Raw genomic sequence first — 21,972 nt, 5'->3', positions numbered from 1 at the left:
AAAAATCATATTGCTATGTGCACTATTTGATGAAAGAAAGCTAAAAAATTGACCGAAAAGACGCTAAAAATGTTGTAGCTATTTCAAATTGCCCAATAAAAAGAAGAAGCAATTGAAAACGCTGCACTTGGGTCATTATTCAAATGCCAAATCACGAAACACGAATCAATAGACAGAGCATTTATTACAGCGAACATGCTGTAGAGCTGAGGTTGATTGAAAAGAGGAAAAGAGTCAAACTTTCATACAATTTATCAAAATCATGGTTGCCGTTGGTTTTTTTCGTTCGTTTTTTTTTCTCGTTGTTTGGAGAAAAAAAACATTAGCATCATCAAACTAAGTCATAAAATTATCGAGCTTCGTTTGCCTTAAATCGAGTTGATTTGAATATTGTACTTAATTCGCAGCTGCTTGATTAATTGGTTTATCGTAAAATATAAGTAGTTCAGTGGTTTCTGTGTTTTTTTCTGCATAAATTTTTTTGTTTCATCCGAAAACCAAGTCATTTGTTCTCTCATGTTTTATCCTTATGTGTAAAACTAGCAAGAACAACATCAACATACGAAAAAATGCAGCGATTAATCGGTATTTCAACATTAGCTTTTGCTCGAAATCGCTAATTGCAGTTTGAAATTATAATTTAGCAACGAGCGAAGAAGAAGAAGATGACGATGAAACGAGTTGGAAATATTTCAGAGAGTTGATTGCATCTGAGAATATTTTCAATCATTATCATCATCATCATCATGCGTTCTCATGCTCTGATTTGGAGAAATCTGTTCAAGAGATCTCTTTCTCTTGCTCTCGCTCTCTCACTCTCTCTCTCTCTCTCTCTCTCTCTCTGTGTGTGTGTTTGCGATCTCCTTGCGCCTAGTGCACGCACATTTGCGAAAATGATAATGAGAAGTAAATAGCGTTGATTTCAACCTTCATCAATCAAATTGAATGTGTAGTTTTGCTGGTATTTCGAAGAACATACTCGCATATTTTTCGATTTACAAAATGCTTTGGACATACATATAAAATCGCATTAAAATATGAAAACGTAGCTCGGTTGTTTTGCCTTCTCTCCTTTCAAATCATAAAAATTAGCAACGGTGATCCAAATTAGGTTTTGACTAATGTGTTTTTTGCGCGATCGCACACACATCGATCTCATAAATAATAATCGGTTCGTTGTCTAAAAACCTTTAAAGATTTGATGTTGTTGTTGAAAACAAATTAACCAAAAAATATCATTTCGTTTATGTTTTTACAATGTTTCTTCTGCTTTTTCCCCCTGCGTCCGCGTTTTCCCTTTGGCTTTGTGTGATTTTCGTCGTTCGCACACGCACACAGGCGAGATCAAATCAGGATGAGAGTCTGATATGGCTGAAGGTATTGAAGAAGCCGAAACGAATAGCAGTTCAGGTGCTGGTGATGCAACAACGAGTATGCTTAGCGCAGCAATGCCATGCGAAGTACATGAATTTGACACGTATCATCATCAGGCTATCAAACGATCCGTCTCGACCTCACCAACCCCAAAAATAATGCCACTCATGCAGCAAAGCATCGTACGTAAAGTGCATGAGCAATCGGTTGCTGCTGCCGCCGCCGCCGCCGCTGTTGATTTTGAGCCAATGTCGCAGTACTTACAATCGCATCGTTTGCATCAGCACCAACAACGAAAATCGATCGCAACCAAACGTAAACTATCCACGGACGATGCCGATGTGGACAGCCCAAATCCACATCAAACATCATCACAGCACGACGACGACGACGATGATGACGACGATCAACTGTCGCAATCGTCATGCTCTTCATTAGCACCGGTGTCGCCGTCGTTAAGAAAACTCAAATCAGAGGTAAGCACAATTTAATTAACTATTCGTTTCGTTTTTTTTTCTTGCTTTGATTTAGTTGGAAATTGATGTAAGTAATGTATATATAAGTATGCATCGTACATGGATCTGTGGAATAGAGGTACTATCCACGCATTCAGATTCTGATTGCATTTTCCATTGACTTGTTGGGTTCTGATTTTGGGCGAACGGCACCAGTAATTTCCAACAAGGATTCAAATGCGATTATTTCGGTCAATGCAAATCGAAAGTTCAATCGATGGACACGAATGAACAATTTGAAAGAAAAAAAAAACAGTGAATGAATGAATGTGTGAAACAGAGTGAGTGAGTGAGAGAAAGAGAAAGATAGCGCCCATTGCAATATTACTGGCGACGTAACAGTTATAATATCATCATGGAACAATGATATCTTGTCGAACATTGAATCAGCTTTGTTTATTTGATTCGACCAATTCGATTCATTTCATGTTTTCATTAACGATGTAACGTTTTTTAATATATGCAATATACATCAACTGCAAGAGTCATGTAGCTTCACATGCTCTCTCTCATTTACAGAGCCAATATGCCGAACAGACACAAACACATCGAAACACCGACATACACACAAGCGCACACACATACTCAGTTCGGTTTGCTTCCTTTTCTATCTTGAACGAAAATTTCATTCCCGTTCACATTTATCATTCCGACAGTCCGAGAGAGTGAGAGAGAGAATTTCAGTTTTATATGTAGATATTGTATATATGAAATAAAAAAAAAAAGACTAACAATAATAACAAGTTCTCCTTTTCTTTTGCGATATTTTGTTCCAACCTTTTCCATTACATCGATGTTTATCATTAGTTTCTTTTTCATCATACTCCCACTTGAATACCGCAAATTTTATGATATTAATTAAATCGATTTTCTTTTCAACTTTCAATATTCAGTTCATATAATTCCATCTACGACAACGACGACGAGAATGAGCTCTCGTATTGTATGCACTGCACATATACATGCTTTTATAAAATTATGAATGTGTTTGTTTGTGCGCTTGAATTAGAACCCCCCAAGGCGACCTTACATTTTTCGATGATATTGTTTTCGGTTCTCTCATTCTGAAGCTCTCGATGCTTTATTCAATTCCTCAATTTTAATGTAAAATTGCATTTATTTATTTTTATTTTTTCATGTTGTTCAATTTGAAAACCGTCGTTTTCTTTGAAAATCGTTTTGTTTTTCATTCTAAAATGGATTTTGAGCGAAGAGTGAGTGAGCGAACGAAAGAGAGAAAGAGAGATAGAGATAGAGAAAGAGAAAGAGAGAGAGCTGTACCGAATGCATCCGAAATGAATTCAACTAATGTGTAATAAGCATCAAAAATATGTGTGTTGAATGCACATTTTTGAGCTTGGTTTTACTTCCTGAAATGAACGATTTCTAATAACTTGTTCGCCATATGGTTGCTACAACACAATCCAGCTCAAAATACACACACATCGTACACTAAAACATACAGTTGAATTTAATTTTCAAAAGATTACGATTTTACACACAATGGTGACAACATCATTTGTCAGTTAACTAACCATTAATGCGAACATATGATGATGGCAGCTATTATGCACATGATATTATGTCATTGTGAATCATAAACACAACGACAACGTCACTCATCATAAATGCATCGACTTTTTTCCTCCGTCGATGTGAAATCCTTTCGAATTCTTTCATATGTAAGAGAGTTTACGATTCCATTTCCAAATGGTTGCATTCATAAATATTTTACGCGCACAAATGAGTTGGACTGACAAAGTTTTACGGAAGAATCGATTGAAGAGGAAAATGATAAATAGCCAATTCGATATTGATCAAAGATTTTTGTAATGAAAATGATGATCTTGTGTTGATGATGCTGTAGAGTGAAAATTTGAAAGAAAAAAAAATTCTCCGGCGATTGAGGCAAAAATGAAATTTTTCATTTCAATCCGATTCTCGGTTATGATGATCCTTGCATATGACCAAAAACTTCATTGTACCTACAATTCTAATGTTCATATTATAAATTCAATCCATATTTGCCAGCTTATCAAAATGAATCGCTATTTATGCATTCGAGTTCCATTATTTCTGTTGTTCATATAAACATGTAGTTTCAAAATGACACAAATGTTCTGTTTCACTTTGATCGGCAAAGAAACCGAAGAATTCTTTTTATTCGATGGCATTCATTGGAAATAGAGACATAATTCCGTGTTAGACATTTATACAATACATTGAATACTATTAATCATAGAGGTAGTTGGTCAAATGGGTAATTGAAAAGTTTTAAATTAAAACAAAGGTAAAATTACTCCATTAAAGACGATATTCCGTGAATATTATTCACTGCAACGGTGACCAATCCAAAGAAATGAGTTCATATTGAAAAGCCGGATTCGAATTATCCAATGAAACACACACACACACAATCTTGGAAATCAAAGTCTTTCGTTGTCTCAAAAATTCGCGAGAGTTGCAAAAGTTGTCCGTCTCTCTCTCTCTCTCTCGACCGAAGTGGGGATACAGAGTGCGAGACACATAGAACGAGATATAAATTAACGAAAGAGATATGCGAGCTGCAAAATGTTGGATTGTGTGCATGGAATTTGAAATCGGCAGTGTGTATGGCGCGCGATGTGTTTGGCCGGCGGGCGAGTAGCCGAAGAACAGCAATTAACGCTTCAAATAAATTAAAAACATTCTTTCATGTAATAAAATTAAGTGTTCGAATAAATAATGAACCTACGGCATGTGTCGTGTACGCGACGGAGTGCACTCGCATTTTGTTCCATGCCATCTTGGATTTGGTGGAGCGCGGGCGGGCGCACACGCACTCACAACAAAATGCATATTTTTTCGATTAGCAATATTAAATTGATTTGCGAATTTTTGGATTTTGATTAACTGCGTGCATTGTGTGCGAACGAGGGAGAAGGAGAGAGAGAGAGGGAGCGCGCGCATTTCGATTATAATATTTCCTTTTTGGAAGAGTTGAGTTGCAAATCTCTTGGTTTTAGAACTGAGCCCCGATATTATTTGACGTGTTGCATTTGCGAAGAAAAAAATATAAAATATATATGCGAAAATCATGATATAGAATATACAATATGCAATAATCAATCATTAAGATTGAATTTGGAATATGCTAAATGCAACATTAACTCGGAGCGCTGTGTATTCGTATTCAAGAGCAGGCAAGATGAAGAGAGAGAGAGAGAGAGAATGGAGCGTCGAGCACAACGGCACATATGTACATATACCTAAATGAGCTCTTTGACTTAATGCATCTCTATTCGAGTGTGTATGTTTTGCTCGCGAGTATATTGCTGTTATGTGTGTGTGTGTGTGTGTTTTTTCTTCTGTTCGTTGTAATTTTTTATTCATTCTCATTTCATTTCATTTTATTCAATTGAATTAACCGCAGATACAGCAATAATGATGTGAATAATGTGTATGCATTTAAATGGGCAAACATCGGTGGCGAGCGAACGAATATGGGAGCGCGAAGCGATCGCGCTCGCGCTCGCGCACACACACGTTCATTCGCAAAATGTGCCTAATGATGAAGGAGATGCACAAAACAAAATCAAGAAAATGAGCTGCAACAACGACAACGATGACTACTACGGTGGATAGGAGCAGGTCGGAATGGAACGGAACGGGACGTGAAATAAATTTCGACTTCATTAAGTTTGCTAATTTTTATCTGATCCCTTTCTTTGATTTCTCTCCCTTTCTCACTCCATCCTTCGGCGAAAGAGGCCGAGTGCACCACAGAGCAAACAAACGTCTCTCATTCCGCGCGCAATTTTGTGTAGTCTCTCTCTCTCTCTCTCTCTCCGTACACTCAAAACACATCAAATGCTAATAGCGAGTGAGTGTGTAATGAAATCGTTGGAATTTCAAATGAAGATTGCAGCCGCCGTTGCTGCCGCAGTCGATGCCGCCGTTGAATCTGAATTGACTAGGCAAAAAGCGATGCACAATCCTAGACCATGCATGCTAGACGCTGTTCAGGCCGCACCAAATACAATAATATACAACTCGATCTTTCTCTCTCTCTCTCTCTCTCACTCTCTCTCGGCAACGCACAACAGGAACAATGTTCAATCACGAGTACGAATAAAATCAATTCCACGTCCATTTAGTTATAGGCTTCATCACCATTGGCCTCCATTATTATCATTTTTGTTTATTTTCAATATATCGTTAGTTTTTTTTCTTCTCTCGGTTAATGCCCATTGCATCCTCTTTAAATGCCCTTTCTCTCTCTCAGCGTGTGTAAATAATTGTATATCGCTCTCAATTCTTATAACATTTGTCTTTTTCCGCTTTTGAATACTGGTCTTCGTAGTATTGCGAAAAAAAACGAGATTTTTTTTCACAAAAATAATTTTTTCCTGTTGATAATTGTGTAAAAAAAAATTCCCAGAAGTGATATTCATTCACTCGTTTATTCTAATTAAATTGGTCTTTGTTTTTTTTTCACTCATTCGTCTCTTTTAGAAAGAGACCCGACGAGTAGTTTTGCTTATTTTAGAAAAAAAAAGTGTTCTTCACTTTTTATGCAAATCTAAATTTTGTATTGCCAAGAAGCGAAATCTTTGAAGCATCATTGCCATGGCAAACGTTTTTTTTTTTGTCGCGGTTGGTTTGCTTCCTTTTGAATATTGGTCACGAGGAAATGCTACTGATTCTGATTATCTCTCTCGGTCTGGTCAAACACAGCACACACATAAATCCCGTCGTTGCAATGCGCGCGCAAATCCGCCGAATTCAGTGAGTGCAAATTCTGTTTCTGTTTCTTTTTTTTCATTCTTTTTTTTATGCTTTGGTCACTCTCATTTTAATAGTGTTGTTGTGAAATTGTTTTTTTTTCTCGTTCCTTTTCTTTCCCCGTCTTTGGATCTTTGTCTGTTCGTCGATTTTCTTTGACTGTGGCATCAATCGAGCCTCTCACATCAATCGTTAGTGTGCGCGCGCGAGTTCCGTGTGGTCCCCAAACTCATCTCTTCTGCTCTTCCTCTCGTCTTGATAAAAATTTTTTCACTCTATCTCTCTTTTCCCTTTATCTCTCGGGTTGGTTTCATTTAACAAATATTATGTTTGTTTGAATGCATTTCATTTGCGTATTTAAATAGCCCACAATGCATCCATCAATGATGTATGTCAAGGAAGTAAGCAAACCAACTCAAACGTCTCTTCATTCTGCATTTATGCACAAATTTCTCCGCCATAACAAAGACCAACAATCAAACGAACGTTGTCCGACTATCGAATCCCGGTCCTTTTCATTCATTATATGAATATGAAAAAAATGTGTTCTTAATTCTACGATTAAAATAAAGTACAAGTTCAACATATATTTGGCAGTTAGGGTGAGATATTTTGCAATTATATCAAAATGAAAAAAAAAAGTTAATCGACGTTGAACATTTGCTCACCGAATCTAATGCATTTTAACTTGTACTTTATTTAAATCGAATAAATGTCCAAGGGAATCGAAAGTGCGCACAAATTAACTTTAATGGATTAGGAAGAGAGAGAGAGAGAGAGAGAAGGAACAAAAGTGAAGTAGATAGAGCAAGGTAGAGATAGAAAGAATGAAAAGAAGATGAAAAAAGAGAAAGAGAGAAAGAGAAAAGGATAGAGAAAGTGCGAGTGCAAGAAAGGAAGAAATGAACGAAGAAGGAAAAACGTGGAGACAAACGAAAAAAAGAATAATTGTCTGAAAAATAGACAAAGCATTTCGCTACTTTATTCGTATTGTGTCTCGTACATAATTAATTCTTACGCTTTTGTTGTTGTTGTTGTTGTTGAATTTTTTTTTTATTAGTACACTTCTGCTGGCGATCGCTGAGGCAATAATTTTCTGTTTTTATTTCGTTGAAACGGCATAATAGGATAGGAACATGAACATATTCATATTTATAGTGGAACAAAAAAAAATGAAATGACACTTTGGTCGTATTTTCTGTCGTTAATGAGCATTTGCCGACTTAAAACACATATACACACAGTCTCAGTCATTTGGCTGTGTCACGTTCACTCGTTTTCGCTCATGCTCCTGAGTTGCATTAATACCGGTCATATTCAGTATTGCACGGAGCCACCCGACAAACATCATCAGCCCGACAGATGTACAATTGTATGAAATAATAGCGTCGAAATTGTTGAAAATTATAAAACGATTAAAAAAAGAACCCATTCTTACCCTCGATTATGGGCTCGTTTGCTGCTCTCTTTCTCTCTCTTTCTCTCTCTCTCTCACTCTCTCACACTCTGCGATGGCGTTGACAAAGGATTTTCGAGAAATGTAAGTGTGCGTTCGCATGCAACACGCTGATGTGTGTAAATTATATTTCTACAGGGTTGAAGTGAATATATTGAGTAAATAGCAAAGCCGCGCGTTGAATTAAGTTGCCAAAAAAACCTACTCACACATAAACACACACACGCCGAGGAAGAGCGTCAGTCGCCATTGGAGGCTAATTGTTGATTTTCAACTGAAAAAAAAACTTAATTATAATTGTTATTAATGGGACAACTAATCAGGGTACAACTACTTTTAAATACATTTCGAACGGAATGCAAAAAAAAGCAACAAAACCAACGACGACGACGACGATGAGAAAAGAACGTGTTTGTATTTTCACATTGACAAGAAATCAGCAGTCAATTTATGGCAGCCAAAGAATATGAAATTCTATCAATTAGATTGAACGTCATAACTCCACCGCTCCTTAACGCGGTCGCACAATCTAGTATACACACAACGCTTAAATTATGATATTGTCAATGTGAAGCGACAAAAATTAATAATTCATCCATAATATTGTTTGTGAGTGTATGCGCGTTTATTAACGCGACAAACGTGTTTACATAATTAGGCCTGTTCACTAACTCTTCGGAATTCATGGAATTTGTCATCAAGTGAACGCTATCATATGACGGCAATTGACGCATTTCCTTCAGCCAGTCAACCCGTCGATCAAGCATGTGTCACCTCAACTGTGCTGGCGCGAGCGCGCCGTTTTTTGTGTATTGGTGTTCAATCAATCCTTAATTAAATAATCATGCAACTTCTTCGTGCCCATTTTTATTAGTTTGTGTTCGATTGGATTCAATTAGAGACAATTAGTAATTTTTCGGTGATAGAAAGATAGTTTGTGAATGTGTTCATTTCTTTCTCTTTGCAAAGATGAAGAATGTATGGGAGAAGAAAAAAAATTCGGTTGCTGCTCATAAGAAAAGAGAGTGGAAAAGAAAGATCGATAGAGCGAGAGCGAGAGAGAAAGCGAGACAGAGAGCGAAAGGGATTGAGCGAGAGGAACAAAGCAAGAAAGAGAGGAGAATTAGTCGATTACGCTAAGTATAAGACGTGCGCGATTATTTGAATCAAACAATGGCCATCATACGTTCCTACCGATAGATCTAGCAAATTTTCATATGAACCAACTAAAAAAAAACTAGGTGTATTGAAGTCTGCTTTTCAATTCTTTCTCCGATTGCTCTAAAATCAAATTGGCCCATGTTCAAAGGAAGCTGACAATGAAATCCATTAGCATATTGCACTCAACGGAATGAAACCCTCAAGAAAGGTGCAATTGATGAAATTCAATTGTTTCGGCCTTTGATTCTGGCAAATTTTAGAATGTTAGTTTCAATTGTACTGTCTTGGGGTGCACTTTCCATAGCCTCTTACAGAACTAAGGCGTCATGCAGCGATCTTTTTATTGGCTTCATTTCGTTCAATTGGAACACACACACACAGACAGTTGGCTAATTGACGTCGAATTGAAATCGAACCATATCAATACGACTCAAATGCGAAGTCAAAAGAGATCATTTGTTGGTAAAAGAGAATTTCCAATGTTGCGCAATATCGTTTGTGAAATGGTCAAATTGAATTATTAAAATGATAACACACGCCTAAAAGGGTATCAAAATGTAAAGGACAGCATTTTTCATTGGCCATTTTTACCACTCACTGATTCGTTCGTTCCACAGTTGCAGTCAGTCTCTTCGTGTTTTTTTTTCTTCTGTCGAACATATTCACTTTGAACTCTTGAAATGATATGAACAATTGAAATGAGCACATTAATGCGCGAAAAAGTGGCGAAACGAATGTAATGAACACTTTGAGTAACACAATAAAGGTAGTTCAGTTGGAAAGGGTTCGAAAAAATAAAATGTTGACCCAACATCTGTCTTGTTCGTGACACATTCACTGCGTATGGGTGTGTTTTTGATGATGATGATGATGATTTTATTTTCAGTTGTTGCTGTCTTTTTCTCTTTCTGTTGCTCGATTTCTTTGGAATTGTTCACTCTCAGTTAATTTACGGGCGCCAAAAAAAAAACCATTTCGCGTTGATGCATGCAATTTAATTGCGTTTTTTTTTTGTCTCTGTCTTTCATTTGAATGTCATTCGTTTGTTTGATCGCATTCAAAGATTCAAATAGACTGGTTGAGAATGGTGCGCCGCTGTTCAAAAATGCTGTGTGCAAAAGAGCTTCACATCAATCAGAAAAAAGAGAAAGAAATTTCCGTTCTGTACAAAAGCCAACAGTGTTTGCAAAGGGGTAACGGTGCGAATTGGGCAAAGAAGAAGAAGAAGAGAAAAAACAAACTCACCCCTTACAATCGACAAATCATTTGTCAAAGTCGTTCGTTTATTATTTTTCGCAATATTAATTTAGGAAGTTTTCTGATTGCGTTTCAATTTGATTTCTCACTCTCTTTGTCTGTGTTTCTCAATCGAAAATTTATTTACAATTAAATTAACATACATGATTGCATTTTCGCATATTACAACAAAATGAACATGGCTCTGCATGGAATGTACCGTTGAAAACCTCATCAGTTGATAGATAGTTTGATTGCGATATCGATAGCTGAGATTAATGTACATTCATTGAAATCAACGTACAATAAAAGGCGTTACAGACACACACTGCACGAAAGAAAAAAAAACAAACGCTCACAGAAACTCCTCTCAAATGCGGAAGAGTTTTAATGTGAAAGTTTATTTTATAAATAAACCAACGAAAACACACGGATGGTTAAAGCCAGAGTTGAAAAACTTCGTCGTTTTGCATTATTGAGCAGTTGAATTGTTGCTTTATTAAGGTAAAAAAAAAACTAGCCAAAACAACAGAAACACACAAACTACACACTTTTTTGCATTTGCAAGCTAAACATTTCTCATATGACAAAATAAATTCAAATTGAGTGTATGCGCATGAGGACTTGGGTCGATGTTCGAAAATTGATTTAAAAAAAATTCCTTGTCAACTTTCGCGACTATCATTATCATTTCCAATTTGACAATTGAATGTTCCGAAAGACAAAACACTATAATCATAATGCTGTTGATGCATTTAATATGAAACCAAACCAACCAATTTTACCCAAGTGCACTATGAACCTCGCCAACGGCACAGGTATTTCCAGCATAAAAAGTCACATAATTTTTGGTGTTTAAGTACGATTTTCTTTTCGAATTACATATATATCAATGCGGTATCTTCAATTGAAGACCCTTCGTTGCTAAATTTCATGCAATTTTTCGCAACCAAATCTATTCCAAAATAACATAACAAATCTTCTCCGAAATGCAAGTCTCTTCAAAGTGGAATTCCAATGCAATTTTAACAAGTCTATTCCACAACAGAAAAAAAACAGTTTCAATAAAACTTTGAAAAAAGTTCGTTGAGCAATTCTAGTCCAAAAAATCGGCGGTAAACTAAAATTTAGTTTGAAAATTCAAGCAAAGGACGATTTTTCCTTTCATTTTTCTATCTATATCTGTAGCTCGGCTCGCGATTAAATTCGAAATTGTCTGCAAATAATTTTGGTCTGACCAATAAATAATCAATGAGAGTGTGTTTAAACTGTTTTATTTTATCTCTTGAAAGTTCTATTTGCATATGCTACGCTGAAGAAGAGAAAAGCATGTTGTTCATGTGCACATTGTTGACTAAACACCGACGGAAAAGTGGAATAGTGTAAATTCATTATAACGTCATTCACGCTCAACTGTCCGCGCGTTGTGTCCAAATCACAACACGGTTCACTTTTCCGACGGAACATTGTATACATGGCAGTACAAGCGTTGGTGGTTTTACCCATTTTTCTCTCCATATCCACACAGTGTGTCGAGACGAAAGACGACGAATGTGAAATAAAATATTTATATAATGTGCACGTGGTACGATCTGATTCAACTGATATCACAAGTAAAACGATGTAAAGTGATTGCACATTTTTTTCAGTCATTTTTGTGACAACTTTTCAGAGACTCGCAATTTTCACATTGTTGTATGGAATATTCCTAACCATTCAAGAATCAAATTCAATGAAATTCTTTCTATTCATGTGACACACATTCTTTGCACGCTTTTTAAATTCTAAAGGAATATTTATCTTGATATTGGAATTTTTTCGATTGCTTTGAACCATGACTTTTTGCATTGATTTGATTTTTTCAACTGAGATTAATGGAAAATGACGATGATTTTTCACAAGAAATTTTTGTTTGTACAATTTTTTTTAATATTTTTCTTCCCAATGTAATTTCATCTTGAATCTAAGAGTTTCAATAAAAAAAAATGAAAAGATTTCAATAAAATCAAATCCCCAAATTTCAAAACGGTGCACCAAAACTCAATGAATCAACTGATTTTGTAAATAATTTCTAATCAAACGCACACACTCTATGATTCACGTATGATTATTGAAATTCTCCAAAGAATTTGCCGCCTAAACTTGCCGAATGAAGTGCATTTAATTCATGAATTATTCTGATGATCATTACAAATATTGGGTTCGAAGAGAATATGCTTCGATCAGCGAATTTCATGCATAAAATGCAATGTCATTTTGATGATATTAAATAATGTAATAATGTGTTTAGCATGCAGAACAAACAGACAGCATGGTGTTTGTTCGTTTGAAGATATAGAATGATATCACGTGTAGCGCTAGCACATATCGAGAGAGAGAGAGAGAGAAGGACAGAAATAGAAAGATAGGGAGACAAGGAGGGAGAGAGAAAGCGCATGGAGTGAATCAATTTTGGTTTGTGGAAACCTCAGAGTATATATGCAATGTATGTGCAATATGCATGCGTATCTATGTTGGTAATGAATAGAAAATACATAAAACCGCTTGCAATTAAAGAAGTTCAAATCGAAAGCGAGAAACATATGGAATACGGTCGTGCCTTTGAAGCGTTCATTCTCATTTGAAGGTATGTGCAATTCAAGTTGTTTGCCTCTCGTTTGACCTATGAATTATTGTGGCTTTGATGTTTGACTCGGACCGAATTGAGTGGCTAAGTCACGGAAATTTATGAGTTTGTCAATTTAATAGCTAATTATTTCAAAGAAAAAAAGGGCATTGCTCATGATTTGATATGTAGGTAATTTCGATTACTGTCAACTTTTAACCGGAGGTGAAAATGTGTAAACACGAAAAAAGAATGTTTGGCAAGAGAGTTATCACACAAATATCCTGGCAATACCAAAATCCAGGCAAAAATCATACTTTTTGAACAAGGAAAAAAATCACTCATGAACAAGTGTTTTGTTTCGATTTCCCCCAGCCAATCACCTTTTTATTGATTCCATTTTTATTGCCATCATCGAAAGAGAATTTTCGATTCAACGATTCGAATTAAGTCATTTTGATTTAAATTGATGATTACTTAGGCATACTTTGAATGCTTTGTAATTGTGATTTGTCCGTTGCAGTACACAGTCGTTAGCTCGTTAAAGGAATGTGTTGTGTTTTTGAGTGCTAATAAAAAATGCAGTATTTAGTATGATTGCATTTTGTGTCGACATCAAAGTAACCGAAAAATTGGAAAGTTCTGTGTGTGTGTGTGTGTCGAATTGATGATGCCAAGAAATGGTTTGGCAGAAAATTGGTATTGTCGCGCCTAACGCTAGTCTATTATTAACAGTTTATTGGAAAATCGAGAACGCTTTTGTCTTAAAATAGACGGAAATATTTCGTACGAAAATCGAAGTCTTGATTATCAAGAGTTGAGTCAAGAGAGATAGAGAGAGAGAGAGCGTGCATAGCAAAGTAAACATTGAAGGGACATCAACCATGTATTAAATTTTCAACTGAGATTGCTGCTTATTAGGGTGTATCAATTATTTTCCGAAATTAGCCATTTTCGAATGGGGACAGATTATTGGCACGGAATGAGGTAATTTTCAGTTCAAGCCGATGTTGGTTTGATTGTTCAAATGCAGCACTGGAAATGTTACACGTTTGCGGGCCGCGATGACAGAAAATTGTGATTATTGATGGCAATACACAATTATTTTGTATCATTTCGAAAAATGAGAGCTATATAAGCTGTGTCATTTATCGACGAAAACAGCGACAGGAGCGACGATGACGACAATGAGATTCCGAGAGAAATGCAAGTACCGATCCACCCCAACTGTATTCAAGTGTCAAATACTAGATTTACATTAGTAATGAACGAAGCCAAAGCACATATTGCATTACATGTGTCTGAATTTTAAATTTTATTATGTATTTGCGCTATGTATGTGTGTGTGGCTGAAGTGAGTGAGTGAGCGAGTGTATGTGTCTATTTGTGTCCTGTCCTCATCGAACTGGTGAACAAAGTGAAATTTATTCCGTCCGTATTCGGTTCCGTAGATTGGAAGAGTTAGAGGAAGCATAATAATACAAACAGATATTATTTATATTTAATTTGAATACTGTCATAGAATGGACTGGGGTTCTTATGCTTTCTCTCTCTCTCTCTCTCTCTCTCTCTCTCTCGCTCTCTCGCTCTATCATTCTCTATCTTCTTCGGTTTGGGCTGTGCAAAGCAGCAATGCCGTTTCCACCACTGTACATAAATGCATACAATTACATCGAAAGTGCGACGACGACGAAAACGATGATGATGACGAGAAATCGGGGTTTCGGGCGAAGGGCCAGCGAGTAAGCAAGCAAGCAAGCAGTGAGCGAGAGAGCACAACATTTTACATAAACATAAAATGAAGAACAGCATCGTAGTAATTAAGCTCCTGTCTGCATTAATGTGAAATGCTAATCTATTTCGCTTGCTTAGCTTCAATTTTATGCATTTATATACATCAAGAGAGTGAATGAGTGAGTGAGTGAGAGGGCGAGAGAGAGAGAGAGAGAGAGAGAGAGAGAGAGAGCAAGTGTGGCACGTTGCGATGCGGCGAAGAGTCAGGGCCCGATTCGACCAGCAAATGTGATAACTCGGAACTAATTGCCAAAGTGACAGACAGAGAAAAAAGGCAATCGATTTTCTTGCAATTATAATTACGGCAATGAACGAGGTAAAATTTCCCGCTCTCTCTCTCTCTCACTCTCTCTTAATCTCTCGTACACACATACACATTCACTCCGGCAATATCTCATTCTCTGGTTCCATTTTCGATATTCGTATGCGATGCGTTATTGCAAACATCCACTTTACATTGTTGAACTGTAGGAAATTATTGTATGTGCCCGACTTCTCTAGGCCCTGCAAAAACTTCTATTAGACATGTAGATATGGATATATCAACACGCACATCCTGAATCTATAGATTAGTTGACGGTTGTTTGCACAATTTGGGATAGAATAAGCGGGAAGAATGTATACCGGGTGTCCGACCATCATCAATCCATTTCCGTAGCATCACCGATATCGCAAACACACAAAGCCATTGTTCTCCATTGATTCAACATATCGGCCAGCATGATTTCATGATCATATCACCACAATAACGAATTGCACAACCACCTGGTATAAATATATATATTCCCAATCGTTCTACTTGGACTTTACTCGGAATTATCTATTCTCTCTCATTCTATCTGCCTTATACACACACAACACACATTATATATTTAAGTGAAATAGATGGGGTTTTTCTCTTTAACTTTAAATTGAACTCAAGCCAAGCCGTCTTGTTTCAAAACAACTTTCGACACACAAAAACACACACACACACACGCTCACATTACCGAGCAACGAGAAAATTCGTCCAGATTTCGTCTTCCACTTTCTGCATTCGTTCAAAGCCAAAACAACCAACTCATCACATATGCTTCACGGCTGGTAATCGTTCAATTGTTGAAAACGATCCCGATGTTAGTGTACAGCAAACGAACAAGCAAGCAAGCAAACGGGACGGAAGAGGGAGAGAGGAACGATACAGGCCATTCTGATTGTATTTACATGGTTTCTTCGGATAAAATAATATTAAAAGTTATTTCATTTCCCATTTTGTGCATAAGCATCATCATAACGAGAGCAGAAAAATAAATAATTTTGCTGTTCACATCTAGTATTGCATCGTAATGATGCAAATAAAATAAATGATTGAGTTCGACGGTTATATTACTGTTCTGCGTACGGCTTTGTACTATCGTGTGTTCATCAGGAGCGAAGCGAACGAAAAAAATAAATAAATAATGTTCAAACACGTTTGAACGGAAAATTGAATCGTGTATCATAAAATAGCATCATTAAATGGCTCGCCAACGGTTTGGTCTGCAATTTTCCCTCTGATTCAACACCCTCATCCTCCCTTTTACGGACTACTCTCCAACGACCATTCTCCTCAATTCATCAACATTTCTATCTAACCAATGCTTGATAAGATTTGATATGACAAACCAACGGATTAAGCGAAGAATGTTTTTTTTTCTGCTTTTTCGGAAAATCAGCATTCTTCCATGGTTAGACGCGAAAAGAATGATAACAACACCGAAAAAAAATTGCACATAACACCTCTGCAATCGGGTGAACGAGTGAGATGGCCACACAAAAGAGGAGGAAAATGTTGACATTTCTTTTTCGCAATGGAAATGATTAATGCAACGCTGTCTCGCTTGAACAGGAAACGAATAATGAAAAAATAATCAATTTGTTTATGATGAGATTTGCAGTATTCGAAATGACCAAATGTGTTTTTTTTTCTTTCGCTGTTGTTGTTGTTCGTCGTTGTTTCATTCGTTTCTCTTTCTCTCTCTTACCTTCTGCTCGATTATGGTCGCGGCAACAACGAACCGGTAAAAACAGCAATTCGTTAGTGAGTCTCGATGTGTGCGCGTGTTGTGTGTGTATGCTTTTTTTTCCGTTGTTCTCTCTCTCAGTTCTGGTTCAGCTCGTGCGTTCATTTCCTTGCATTTCGTTTTTTTTTTTTTAAAACCCCAAATGTGATGGTCTTATGGATGGACAAAACCTAGCACAAACAAAAATTTATCCAACGAAAAATGAATGAAAATAAACAAAACAAAACACAACACACAAAATCGCATTGCAAAAACGAAATTAAAAAAAGAGAAGCAGCAACAGTGATATGAGTAAAACGAGAGGAACCAAACGCACGGCTAGAGAGGGAGATAAAGTGAGCAAGGATGGAGAAGAATCAGTGGGAAAAAAAAAGAATCACTCGCGTATTGCAAATACGAGCACATTTTTGCAAAGTCAATGAATAATCGGATGGGGAGAAAGAAGAACGCGTCCGCCAAAAATAATAACAAAAATGGCATTAACAATAAAAATCCAGCGTATGCGAACACACACACGAAAATAAATTTACCGGCCATCGTTTATGGAGGGAGGGAGAGATATACTATAACGGGCACCCACTCTCTCAATCGTGGCTTGCACTCTCCATACTTGAGCCGCTCGTGGACACATTCGCCTTCTCTTCCCGCCCGTAGCGTACGAACGAGGAAAAAAAAACCTATCAAGGTATACACGGGGAGAGCATGGGAGAGAGAGCGCGCTCACGCAAAAGAGATGTTGGAGTATGTACGACACTTTATTTATTGGATCTCACATCTTCTCAAACTCTTGTTCACCAAATGCAAAAACGCGACACATACACAAACGAAAACAGAACCAACAAGAAAAAAAAAATTGAGCACGCGAATTTTTTTTTCCGCCGATCTTTGCAAATTCGAAGCTCGCAATAACAATTAGGTTGTCTCTTTGAGCGAATACGCAACGCATTATTTTCTACATACGTATGTAGTTGTGTGTGCTTGTATGCATCTATCTGTTTTTACCGTACTTGCTCACTTGTTGTATCGTTTGTGTTGCGTTTTTTTTTCTCGACTTTATTTTAGTTGTTGTTGTTATTTTTTTCCGAATTTCACGTACATAGCGCACATAGCACTCACACCCTTATCGCCACCTTAAATTTTTGGTGACTTCGCTTCGACAAAGCGCACTCCTCCCTCACGCTCACTCCACGTTGAACCGAAAAAAAAAGAAACAAAAATAACAAATGGACACACATATACATCAGTCGTTGGCGTGCACGCAGTAGAGAGAAACAAAAAAAAATAAAAAGCTGAAATAGGAAAATAAAAATTGTTTACCAAAATGTGGCAATAAAAAAATTGCTTATGCACCCTTTGCAATGGCCTACGGGAGATTGGGGACACATTGAATACTGCTTTTTTTGCGTTCCTTCATCGATCTCGTCCATTGCAACGGCTAAGGCTTACATTGGAGCACGAAGAAGAGATGCGACAGAGAGAGAGAGAGAGAGAGAGAGAGAGAGAGAGAGAGAGAGAGAGAGGGAGTGAAAACGGGAGAAAGAGCGCGAATGAGAGAAGTGATAGAAAAAAAAACATCAACTGGCCACATCAAATCATTCGAACGATTATTGATTATTTGACAGAGAAATTCTCAAAATCCTCGGTCAAGCAATTTCCATAAATCGTTTCATTTCCACTGTGCATTTTTCATCTAACTGTTTTTTGTGTGTGCATGTTTGTGTGTGTCCATTGTGACCCTATACATAGTCTAACTATCAAATAGCGTAGCGACGCAGGAAAAAAAAACGACGAAGAAACGAGCAGAAAAAAAAATCAAAAGCCTTAATCTCGTTCGGACATGCAAAAATTCGAACACATAAATAGAGTATAAACATAATATATTCACGTAGAAGCGAGCCCAACAATATGAATTGAGAGGCAGAGAACGAGAGAATATTGCGAAAACAGCCCGACTGATTTTTATGTTGTTGTTTTTTTTTACTCTTTGTATACACACACACGCGATTCATATGTGTATGTGTCGTTGCTCTTCCTGCTTAATTCAAAACTCAATTCTCTCTCTCTCACGCCAAACCTCTCTTCGTCAAACTCATGCCCTCGCTCATTCGTTCGCTCGCGCGCGCTTTCTCTCTCTTCTCGTTTGGCCGCCTCATAATTTGCAAAGCACATGCATTGAAAAACCGTTTGCCGTTTCGTATACATACATATATAGAGAGTCAACCCCATTAGATTCCATCTTGCGTCTCCATCATTACCATCACCAATCAAGAGAAAAAAAATCGTTCAATTTTTTATAGTTTCATTTCCCATATTCATACCATACATTACATATTTAAGCGTGTGCACTCTAACAAAAAAAAAAGAATCTTTTTTTCAGCAATAAACAACTCCCAAACCGATAGATAGGCGACAGCCGCTCTCTCTCTCTCTCTCTCTCTCTCTCTCTCTCACACACACACACACACACATTCTCTGTGTGTTGGCCTGTTAGTACCAGTCAAAGCACGGGCAGAAAAAAAATTTAGCTTAACTTCAATTTCATTATTTTTTTTTGTTGCTCTCGCTGCTGTTGTCGTTGTCGTTGTTGTATGTGCCATTTGAATCCACTGTCCAGCATCATAATTAATGCTATCATTATGATCGCGAACTCATAGGTGGGCACACAGGATACAATGCACAATGCAAACGCAATCCATTCAAACCCCTTTCGTTCATGTGTGTGTGTGTGCACGAACACTCACACTATCATCACCACCACCCTTCCGTGTGACATCAACGGAATTGTATATACTATCGCGAGATAGAAAAGAATTAAAATGCAAAAGACAAAAAAAAAAAACAACTTGTACATTCGGCCATATATACACACACATGGTACACAAACACATACAACCGAATTCTAATGAAAATTAAAAGAATCGCATTTGAATGCATTTGAGCGAAGAGCGCGCGCGCGCTAACTCGCGCTCTCCCCCGATACGGTCAACGCATAAAAAATTAAGCCCATGCAAATCAATGAATATGATCCAGTTCTAGTCTCTCTCTCTCTCTCTCTCTCTCTCCCACCGTACACATACACACAACACTTCTTCATATATTGAATTGAATGGGCCGGACGAGATGAGTTTGCATCCGAAATACACGAATTTCGAAATCGTTTATCAATTTCAAGTGGAACCAAGTCGTCAATCCTCGTTGTGATGTGCTCATTTCAAAAACTCTTGCCGTTTTAATTGCACCTTGAATGGGACAGCAGAAAAAAAGGAGAGATTGAGAAATGAAAAAAAAGAACTGAATTTCTTCTATAGCATTCATTTTCATGTTCCGATGAAACGAGCCGAGCAAACGACCCACAAAAAAATGTAATTGATATTTTTCACGGCGTTTAAAAGTTGTTCACCATTAGTGCAACACACAAACACACACACATATATCTATTAGACCATTCATTATGCCATTTGAACTAGAAAATGTAATTTTTGTTCTTGTTCTTCGATGCATTTGGCTTTTTGGCCTGACCATTTCTCTCTCCATCTCTCTCCCTCTTTGCCACCACACAATCAATTTCTATCACTTTATTATGTGCAAAATTCGCTGACTGGATACACATAAGACCCATCATAAGTATGAGCGTGTACATTTACTTGTCTCTCGCCATATACCAAGCATTCAATTCATTTCGATGAATCGGCAACTGGCTACTGCTGCCGCTATGGCTGTTGTTGTTGCTTCTGCTGCTGCTGCATCGTGTGTGAGTGTGTGCGGGCGCGAACGAGCAATGCGTGCTTTTTTTCCTTCGTTTTTCTTTTGGATTTTATATTTTTCTGGCTTTATACCCCTTTTTTTCCTCTCTGTTTCGCGAATTCATTTTCAAATTTTTATTTTATATCATTGCATTTTATCTCGCATTTTTCCAGTCACTTCAGCGTGTGCTCACCTTCTCCTACTCGCTCTCAAGCTCGTTGGTTCCCTCTCGTTGGTGGATCATGATTCGTATTCGTCTTTTTTTTCTGTTCGAGCAAACTGTGTTTTTTTTTCCGTTCAACTCGTTCGTCGTTGTATCCGTATTTTCTCGCGCGCGCCACGGTATTGCTTTTCGATACATAAATAGTATTGAGACAGCTCTCTCTTTCTCCCGATGTGTGTCGTTTTTTTCCTCTCTGCAAATGTGTAACAAAAAAAGACCGCGCGCGCTCTCGAGAGCACCATGCACAGGCACACACATGTGCATGGGCTAGATAGGAGATATACGAGAGATGGTCGCTATCCTAGACTGATGGCAACCACCTCTTTCTTCCACGCGCTCACACATACTCGTATACAGTCATTCACAAACATACACACACACAGCCACACATTTTTCGTCCAACACCACCAGAGAGGTGTGTGTGTGTGTGTGCCTATGTCCATACATCTCTCGATCCAAATCCATGCATATGCTGACACATACATATATTTAAATATTACATATTACGTTGTTAAAGTCCATTATTTTTCCAATTTCGTACTCCTGATTGTACGCGCATTTTATGTGGCGAGAGATGTAAATGCAATGAATTTGCCACTGCCGCCGCCGTTGTTGTTTCTGTTGCCCATTGCTGCTATGCTACTGCATATAGAGACGTTTTTTAAATACACTCGTACGAGAGAAAAATATACGAAACGGTTTCGGCCCGTTTTCTCATTTGCACAAAATCTATAAACAATAAAGAAAAAAAAAAGCGCACACACTCATATATATACAAGGAAGGCGAGAGCGCGCGAGCGCTCACGCTCATTCGATGCCGAAATGAAGAGAACGGCGAGAGAGAGAGAGAGAGAGAGAGAGAAATATCACATCACATCACATGAACGACGGGCCAGGGCCATATATGAATGCAAACAAATATTTAGTTGACGAAACATCTAACGAGATGCAACAACAATAACGACAACTGGCGCTAAAAAATTTAAAACAGCAAAAGCCGAGTAAAAATTGCTTAAACTCGGCAAATTGGCGCGCACGGCATTAGAAAAAAACCATAC

The 21,972-nt window shown here is 37.5% G+C and overlaps 1 protein-coding gene across 4 annotated transcripts in view; it reads left to right on the top strand.

Moving 5' to 3' along the window:
* The window catches only part of LOC129574921 (POU domain, class 6, transcription factor 2-like), a 56,655-nt gene that overhangs the window by 18,176 nt on the left and 16,507 nt on the right, over positions 1-21,972 (top strand). For 3 of the 4 annotated variants that reach the window (XM_055457581.1, XM_055457582.1, XM_055457580.1), the window contains exon 2: positions 1,339-1,850. The exons of the other annotated variant lie outside the window; for it this stretch is intronic. In XM_055457581.1, coding sequence (XP_055313556.1) covers positions 1,368-1,850 — 483 coding nt within the window. In that variant the 5' untranslated portion in view covers positions 1,339-1,367. The remainder of the gene's footprint in view (positions 1-1,338; positions 1,851-21,972) is intronic. 4 annotated transcript variants of the gene reach the window in all.

Source organism: Sitodiplosis mosellana, unplaced genomic scaffold, assembly GCF_009176505.1.
Source record: "Sitodiplosis mosellana isolate CC-2019 unplaced genomic scaffold, AAFC_SMos_1.0 Smas_scaffold_6165, whole genome shotgun sequence".
Lineage (NCBI taxonomy): Eukaryota > Metazoa > Arthropoda > Insecta > Diptera > Cecidomyiidae > Sitodiplosis > Sitodiplosis mosellana.
Note: the sequence above shows the minus strand (reverse complement) of the source record. Positions and strands in the feature narration are given on the sequence as shown.